This window comes from Oncorhynchus kisutch, linkage group LG7 (genome assembly GCF_002021735.2).
Source record: "Oncorhynchus kisutch isolate 150728-3 linkage group LG7, Okis_V2, whole genome shotgun sequence".
Classification (NCBI taxonomy): Eukaryota; Metazoa; Chordata; class Actinopteri; order Salmoniformes; family Salmonidae; genus Oncorhynchus; species Oncorhynchus kisutch.
Window position 1 is genome coordinate 45,530,871 of NC_034180.2, and position 9,416 is coordinate 45,540,286.

General features: G+C 38.5%; 1 protein-coding gene across 1 annotated transcript; it reads right to left on the reverse strand.

Moving 5' to 3' along the window:
- Positions 1-1,491: 1,491 nt before the first annotated feature.
- LOC109894661 (antimicrobial peptide NK-lysin) lies at positions 1,492-9,416 on the reverse strand. Its single transcript, XM_020488298.2, has 4 exons — positions 8,793-9,416; positions 7,297-7,397; positions 3,798-3,884; positions 1,492-1,844 (listed from the first exon to the last, which is right to left on the reverse strand). The coding sequence occupies exons 1-4, from the start codon at positions 8,830-8,832 to the stop codon at positions 1,683-1,685; spliced, it is 390 nt and encodes a 129-aa protein (XP_020343887.1). The 5' UTR covers positions 8,833-9,416; the 3' UTR covers positions 1,492-1,682.

Consider the following 9,416-nt stretch of genomic DNA (forward strand, 5'->3'; position numbering starts at 1 on the left):
CAAACCAAGCTGCTTACCTATTGCAGATTCAGTCTTCCCAGCCTGGTGCAGGTCTACAATTTTGTTTCTGGTGTCCTTTGACAACTCTTTGGTCTTGGCCATAGTGGAGTTTGGAGTGTGACTGTTTGAGGTTGTGGACAGGTGTCTTTTATACTGATAACAAGTTCAAACAGGTGCCATTAATACAGGTAACGAGTGGAGGACAGAGGAGCCTCTTAAAGAAGAAGTTACAGGTCTGTGAGAGGCAGAAATCTTGCTTGTTTGTAGGTGACCAAATACTTATTTTCCACCATAATTTGCAAATAAATTCATAGAAAATCCTACAATGTGATTTTCTGGATTTTTTTTCTCATTTTGTCTGTCATAGTTGAAGTGTACCTATGATGAAAATTACAGGCCTCTCTCATCTTTTTAAGTGGGAGAACTTGCACAATTGGTGGCTGACTAAATACTTTTTTGCCCCACTGTAAGCACTGAAGTCAACGTCGGTTGCTTCACTCGCCTGTCATCTTTAGTTGGCAGTTTTTGCTCGTTTTTTAATACTAGTTGTTCCTGCCGACGCCCAGCACCTGGATCTAAATGCACCGCTGTGCACAGGGTTTCTCTTTCTTTTTTGTCTCCAACTCTCCCTTGGTATGGTTGTCATCTCTGTCTATGATGTAGTCCCCCCACGTGTCGTCCTACTCTTTCAGATACCCCCAACCTTGAAGATTAAAGGATTGAGCAAAGGCTGGCCAAAAAAACAACAATCTAATTAGCGTTTGACATTTTTTTCACATACAGTTAATGTTACATCAGCTAATTCCATTAGACCTATTTAGTTACATTACATTAGGCCTATTTAGTTACACTTCATTAGGCCTATTTAGTTACCAAGTATATGCCTTACATTTTACCTCAAAAAGACTGGGCACATATTTACCTGCACAAACCAGCAGAAGACTAATACTGATTATGGGAGAACTGGACCTCAGTCACAAGATACTGAATGTTTTAGGCCAGCGTTGTTGCAAAATACATGTTATGCATATACTACTAACACCCTTGAAATCATTAGTAGTTACCACAACCCTTTCTCGTTAGCAGTTACCGCTACTAATGTTATGTACTACAGTGTTACTTGTGGTTACATTTATAGTGATATTCTGATAGCACTGAATATACCATTTGTCAGTTGAGGGCTGGATTCAATCCGTATCGCGGAAGTATTGAGGAAGATCCATGTTAAAATGTGAAGGTCATTTTGATTGAGCCGACATATGCATAGTTTATTGATAAATGCAGTCTCCACGGACGCGGGAACATTGCCTTTAAATTTCAATCGAGCTATAACTTGAATCTTCGACAATACGAATTGATCCCTATTTCACAGGTTGATTTTTCCAATGTAAAGTGTCCAAAAGGGAGACCCTTTTTCTCGACTGCATTCCAGTGAGATAGTATACATAAATAGCAAGGGTTTTATTGTGAAACTCAGGAGACCGTTTTGAATAAGTTTCAGTATTTAATTCAATGAAATTGCAGTAGCAATGCAAGTAACTTTAAAGACTGCCATTCCATCCAGACAGTTGTGTATGAAAATAATGTAAAGCTAAGCTATGACAGCGTGTTCATCTGAAAAAAAACAGACAGAACATGTATGCTCAGACCTGTGCCCAGGGCAGTCATGGGTAAATGGTATCTCATTTGCATAGCTTCAATTTTTTACAGGTATTCCCTGCATCCACATCACTGGCAAGTGCATCAATCAGTTGTTCTTTGTATTTATTGACCAGTTTGTTGCAGACACCTTTCAGCTTCCACAAGCTGCGACAAATAGAGTCCAGTATAGCAGTGATGTTATCCTGCAAGCAAAAATATAGAGCTATATCACAAACAGAATGCATTAGTTTGTGTCATTGGTGACACAAATTAACTTGCTTACATAACATTGTGAGAATTGCAGAGAAATACAGTTGAAGTCGGAAGATTACATACACCTTAGCCTACATTTTAACTCAGTTTTTCATAATTCCTGACATTTAATCCTAGTTAATTCCCTGTCTTAGGTCAGTTAGGATCAACACTTTATTTTAAGAATGTGAAATGTCAGAATAATAGTAGAGAGAATTATTTATTTCAGCTTTTATTTCTTTCATCACATTCCCAGTGGGTCAGAAGTTTACATACACTCAATTAGTATTTGGTAGAATTGCCTATAAATTGTTTAACTTAGGTCAAACATTTCGGGTAGCCTTCCACAATCTACCCACAATAAGTTGGGTGAATTTTGGCCCATTCCTCCTGACACAGCTGGTGTAACTGAGTCAGGTTTGTAGGCCTCCTTACTCGCACACGCTTTTTCAGTTCTGCCCACACATGCTTTTTCCGTTCTGCCCACACATTTTCTATAGGATTGAGGTCTGGGCTTTGTGATGGCCACTCCAATACCTTGACTTTGTTGTCCTTAAGCCATTTTGCCACAACTCAGGACTTATGCTTGGGGTCATTGTTCATTTGGAAGACCAATTTGTGACCAAGCTTTAACTGACTGAGGTCTTGAGATGTTGCTTCAATATATCCACATAATTTTCTATCCTCATTAAGTCATCTATTTTGTGAAGTGCACCAGTCCCTCCTGCAGCAAAACACCCCCACAACATGATGCTGCCACCCCCGTGCTTCACGGTTGGGATGGTGTTCTTCGGCATGCAAGTCTCTCCCTTTTTTCTCCAAACATAACAATGGTCATTATGGCCAAACAGTTATATTTTTGTTTCATCAGAGAGAGGACATTTCTCCAAAAAGTACAATCGTTGTCCCCATGTGCAGTTGCAAACCGTAGTCTGGCTTTTTTATGGCGGTTTTGGAGCAGTGGCTTCTTCCTTGCTGAGCGGCCTTTCAGGTTATGTCAATATAGGACTTGTTTTACTGTGGCTATAAATACTTTTGTACCCGTTTACTCTAGCATCTTCACAAGGTCCTTTGCTGTTGTTCTGGGATTGATTTGCACTTTTTGCACCAAAGTAAGTTTATCTCTAGGAGACAGAATGCATCTCCTTCCTGAGCGGTACGATGGCTGCATGGTCCCATGGTGTTTATACTTGCATACTATTGTTTGTACAGATGAACGTTGTACCTTCAGGCATTTGGAAATTGCTCCCAAGGAGGAACCAGACTTGTGGAGGTCTACAATATTTTTCTGAGGTCTTGGCTGATTTCCCCATGATGTCAAGCAAAGAGACTCTGAGTTTGAAAGTAGGCCTTGAAATACATCCACAGGTACACCTTCAATTGACTCAAATGATGTCAATTAGCCTATCAGAAGCTTCTAAAGCCATGACATCATTTTCCAGACTTTTCCAAGCTGTTACATGGCACAGTTAACTTAGTGTATGTACATTTCTGACCCACTGAAATTGTTATACAGTGAATTATAAGTGAAATAATCTGTCTGTAAACAATTGTTGGAAAAATTACTTGTGTCATGCACAAAGTAGATGTCCTAACCGACATGCCAAAACTATAGTTTGTTAACAAAACATTTGTGGAGTGGTTGAAAAGCAAGTTTTAATGACTCCAACCTAAGTGCATGTCAACTTCCGACTTCAACTGTTGCTGTATAAAGTGGTTTCTCAATCATTTCAATATGAAGCTGACTAGGCTTTATTATTACTATAATGTACTGCACAGTGATGAGATTGGTGTGTTAAAACTACAAAGTTAATATTTGTATGATATTTATTAGAGAGTGTAAAACCTAACGTGAGATTATTCTGTGATTGTAAAAGGGAAGGTGAGCAATCTGTCATCATTACCTTGCTCTTATCACCATTCAGCTTGGTCTTGATCTTTTTGATTATGCGCTTACACACAAAGCAGGTACCTGGAAGGACAGCTTTGATCTGAGGGAGAGGGAGACATTTTAGGCAACAAAAATGACCAGGTATTTACTTAAATATGACATGGCAAAATTGTATCACCAATAATGACATAAAACTTGATGTACGTTTCTTTCTTTCTTTGGGATTAATTAAAACAAGCATCACAAGGCCTAGTCTGTTTCTTCTCTCTTGGCATGACAATGGGTTACAAGGATTTGGGATTTTTTTCATCTTCATGTTACCACATGCAAACCAAAATTTCTTTAGGCTACCCATCTAGCACATACCATTCTGAAAACCATATATTTCATAGAGCTTGGTGAGAGTGTTATTGGCCTGTGGTTATTTTGCAAACAACCTTCCCACAACTTTCTGGGAAAGGTGCAGGACATTTGTTTCCCACAGACGTCAAATTGATTTCTATTCCACGTTGTTTCAACGTAATTTCATTGAAATGACATGACTACAACATTGATTCAATCAGTGTGTGCCCAGTGGTTTGGCTTTGGAACATTCGCAGTACAACCTCTTGAGTGTAGGGGGCAGTATTTTGATGTTTGGATGAAAAACGTACCCAAATTAAACTGCCTATTTCTCAAGCCCAGAATCTAGAATATGCATATACTTGTCAGATTAGGATAGAAAACACTCTAAAGTTTCCAAAACTGTCAAAAATGTTGTCTGTGAGTATAACAGAACTGATATTGCAGGCAAAAACCTGAGGAAAATCCAACCTGGAAGTGGCTTCTATTTTGAATGTTATGCTATGTTCCATAGCCAGCCTTCGCTCCATTTAAATGAATATCCACCAGATTCCCTTTCCTATGGCTTCCCCATGGTGTGAACAGTCTTTAGACATAGTTTCAGGCTTTTATTTTGAAAAATGAGCGAGAAAGATCACATCGCGTCATTGTATGGCTGGGTGCCAGCAGCGTTATGTATGTGTAACAGCTTGGAGCAGCCATTTTCTCTCTCTCTCCTATTGAAGAAGCTACAGTCCCGGTTGATATATTATCGATTATATATTTTAAAAACAACCTGAGGATTGATTATAAAAAAACGTCTGAAATGTTTCTACGAACATTACGCATACTATTTTGATTTTTTTGTCTGCGATGTCGTGACTGCTCGAGCCTGTGGATTTCTGAACATAACGCGCCAAACAAATGGAGGTATTTTGGATATAAAATAATCTTTATGGAACAAAATGAACATTTATTGTGTAACTGGGAGTCTCGTGAGTGCAAACATTCAAAGATCATCAAAGGTAAGCGATTTAATGTATTGCTTTTCTGACTTTCGTGACTAATCTACTTGGCTGCTAGGTGTTTGTAATATTTTGTCTACTGAGAGAGATGTTCTTACATAAACGCTTGGTATGCTTTTGCCGAAAAGCTTTATTGAAATCTGACACACCAGGTGGATTAACAACAAGCTAAGCTGTGCTTTGCTATATTGCACTTGTGATATCATGAAAATTTTTACAAAAAAATAATTTGAATTTGGCGCCCTGCAATTCAGCGGTGGTTGATGAAAATGATCCCGCTAACGGGATGGGTGCATCAAGAAGATTTTAAGGAACTTCTCAAAAAAACTATTTTCTTGGCATTTCATTACTTTTTCATACGTTTTCCTAAAAGTTCAAACATGGTTACATTTACATTTTGGTAATGTTCTAGGAACGTTCTCCAACTGGTTTGACATCATGAATGTTCTCAAATAGTTCAAAGAAAGTTAAGAAACGGTTCTTCTGTGGCAATTTCAGTTCTTCAGCATAACATTTCCTAAAGTTGTTTTCATGGGTCTATTTAGTCATGTTCTTAAATCTTTCAGAGAATGTTTAGAAAACCATTTTAAAAAATCAACTGTCCTAACATTCAGAGAACGTTCTAAGAATGTTATTTAAAAACATACTGCCATGCTCAGCATGAACAAAACTCTCTCTATCCTCTGTCTTGTTATGCATGTTCACTGAGGCCAAACTCCCTGCCATCCAGGACCTCTTTACCAGGCGGTGTCAGAGGAAGGCCCTAAAAATTGTGAAAGACTGCAGCAATCCAAGTCATAAACTATTCATTATGCTACCCCACGGCAAGCAGTACCGGAGTGCCAAGTCTTTGTCCAAAAGGCACCTAAACAGCTTCTACCCTCAGGCAATAAGACTGCTGAACAGTTAATCAAATGGCTACAAGGACAATTTAAATTGAACCCCTTTGTTATTTTGTTATTTATCCAAATTGACTCCCTTGCACTGGCTCTATGCACACTCACTAGACTCAATCTACACACTCACACATACTACACTGACACTCCAACACACTCATACGCTCACACACACACACACACACACACATGCATATTGACGACACTCACACATAGACACACTCCCACATACACTGCTGCTACTCTGTTCATTAAATATCCTGATTGCCTAGTCACTTTTACCCCTACCCACATGCACATACTATATTACCTCAACTACCCCGTACCCCTGCACATTGACTTGGTTCTGGTACTTAGTACCTTGTAACTAGCCTCGTTATTGTTTTTGTTGAGTTACAATTTCCTTTTGTATTCAGCAAATATCTGTTACTTTTGAACTCTGCACTGTTGGGAATGGGTTTGTAAGTAAACATTTCACTGTAAAGTATTCGGCACATGTGACGAACAGGATTAGATTTTTTTCAGGTGCCCACCAATTGGCCACACCTGATCTTATTGGGTGCTTGTTTCCTTTGAAATGGAGTCTATTTTAATAGATGCACATTTTCAGCTTTGAATGTTTAAACAAAACATGGCATGCTAGATCCATCCTGGTGGCTCAATGGACTAACTCCATGGAAAGAGATGCCGTGTTACAATAAAAAAAATACATGTTTTTGCATAATTAATGAATAAGGAATTTCCATGTGTCCTATCTGTGCTTGGAGTTCAAAGAAATAAGCTAGCAGTGTTATTAAAAGTCTTATTGAAACATTTAGTGGAAGTTATTCAAAAACCTCAAAATAACCTATAATTTCCCTTCTCAAAGCATTAATATAACCTCCCAGAAAAACATTAAAGGAACCAGAATACAGCGTTCTTAGAACCTCCCTGCAACTTAAAAATAAACATTCACAGAACAGACAATGTTCTGTTTTACTGGTCAGGAAAAATATGGCTTCTTTCCCACATCCAATGTTAAACCAAAAACATACGTTCCCACACCTTCCAAGGAACCAAATGTGCTAGCTGGGTATTGTGTAGGGCAGTGTTTCACAACTACAGTCCTTGAGCATCCCCAATAGTACAAATTATTTTGTAGACCTGGACAAGCATACCCGATTCAACTTAACTAGTCTTCAAGCCCTCAATGAGTTGAATCAGGTGTTTTTGTCCGGGGCTACAAATAAAATGTTTGCTGTTGGGGGTACTCACTAATACAATACAGTACCTCGGCATGGTTGTCATCTCTGTCCATTAGGTAGTTCCCCCACATGTCCTCCTCCTTTCTCAGACTCACCCCACCTTGAGACTTGAAGGACTGAGCAAAGGCTACCCCCCCCCCCCCCCACACACACACACAAAAGACTTTAGCATTGTCATTTTAATATATTTTTGAAAAGCAGTGAATTCTTTACAACAGCTAAATGGTCACTCCATTGGGATTCAATCACTTTTTGACAGCACCACTTTTTGATTTGAACAATTCCATATTTGTCCATTGTAGAATTGCTCAGGAAGTGACCTTTTAGACCTGAATGCCCAAACATTAAAGAGATAAAGGTGCTCAAAGTTCTCCCATTTTGCATCCCCCTCCGTACCATGAGACATCTATGTCTTCATCACTGGGAAATATTCAATGGTTCAGATTATCATAATTTAAAAGCTTTCAAACAGGGCAGTCAAATATTTTATCATTTCTGGGGATAAATATATATATATATATTATATTTTAGTATGAATGATCTAAAATGCATAAACCTCTATTTTTTTCATGTTCACAGACCCTATTTTACATCATCTAAAGTATTTGTGTTGTGCCCGCCATCGGTTGAGATACATCAAGCTCTTGTGGATACAGTGGATATTATGTTTTGGCTGATAAATGCACTAAAATATGAATCAAATTGAAATGTTCAAATGGTACCACAAAGATGGTTGGAGGTCCACACCAGAGAATGTTGACTTGAATGGGAATATCTGTTGTTATAAATTATACTGTCAATCCTCCATAGGAAACCTATTGAAATCATAAAAGATTCCAGAATAGACATGACCATATAAATTGAAATTAGGCGGGGGGTGGACCGGCGGTCATCTTTGTGATAGGAATTAGAAGTAAAAATTTCAATTCAATTAAAATGTCAATGGTTTACCATCTAAATTGCAGTGGTCTGAAGGGATAGATCCATTCTATGAATTACTTTCTATGATTGAAAGGACACCTATACTATATTCAGAAGCATGTTGTGTCTCAACCGATGGTGGTCACAACACAAATAGCTCAGATAATAGAAAGGGTCTAAGCTACAACATATGTGAACATGAAAATAAATCGGAGTTTAAGCGTTTTTAGATAATTGACGTTAACGGTTTTCAAAACGACAATTCTTTATATAAAAAAAATAATATTCAAGACATAATAAAATACTGTAGATTGACAACACTTGTAAGCATTTAAATGATATCAAACTCAACTGTTTATCTTTTCCAGTGATGAAGACATGGATGTCTCATGGTATGGTGGGGTATGCAAAATAGGTCAACTTTGAGCACCTTTGTCTCCTGAATATTTTGGCACTCGGGGCCAAAATGTTACTTTCCAAACACTTCTTCCATGGGCAAACATGTATTGAATTAAAACGGATTTACCCTAAAGCTGGATTTTGATATGTAATTTTCCTGACGTTTCACCCATATTTCACAAAAGAAGACCCATATATTTACCTGCACAAACCAGCAGAAGACCGATATTGATGACCCTCATCTTCTTCTCAGTCAAAATGTAGAAATGGATAATAAAGCAACTGTTGTAAGCCAGTGCAGTTAACTTGGTCCTGGTTGGATAGCACAGAACGTCTGCTCTTTTTTACCCATTGCCTCTGGCTTGATTGGTTGCCATTGTGGAGGGGAAGGAGCGTTGTTAGCAAGGTTAAGGGATTGGATCTGAGCCCGGGTGGGGGGGCAATATTGTCGTTTAAGTTATTTTATAAATGGGCATTGAAACACTATCATTTTTCAAAGCGAAGATCAGAAAGCTGACTTCCTTTTTCACTAGCTGTACCACAAATACAGATAACTGCCCAAATAAAGGAAACACCAACAGAGTGTCTTAATAGGGTGTTGGGCATCCACGAGCCAGAACAGCTTCAATTCACCTTGGCATAGATTCTACAAGTTTCTGAAACTCCACTGGAGGGATGCAACTCCTTTCTTCCACAATAATTCCATAATTTGGTGTCATGTTGATGGTGGTGGAAAACGCTGTCTCAGGCACCACTCCAGAATCACCCATAAGTGTTCAATTGGGTTGAGATCTGGTGACTGAGATGACCATGGCATATGGTTTAC

Bases quoted from the DNA above. Each gene is read 5' to 3' on its own strand.
- LOC109894661 (XM_020488298.2), bottom strand. From the start codon at position 8,832: ATGAGGGTCATCAATATCGGTCTTCTGCTGGTTTGTGCAG. The intron at 7,398-8,792 runs GTAAATATATGG...GGGGGGGGGTAG, and splicing joins TCTTCTGCTGGTTTGTGCAG to CCTTTGCTCAGTCCTTCAAG. The intron at 3,885-7,296 runs GTACTGTATTGT...CCTCTCCCTCAG, and splicing joins GAGATGACAACCATGCCGAG to ATCAAAGCTGTCCTTCCAGG.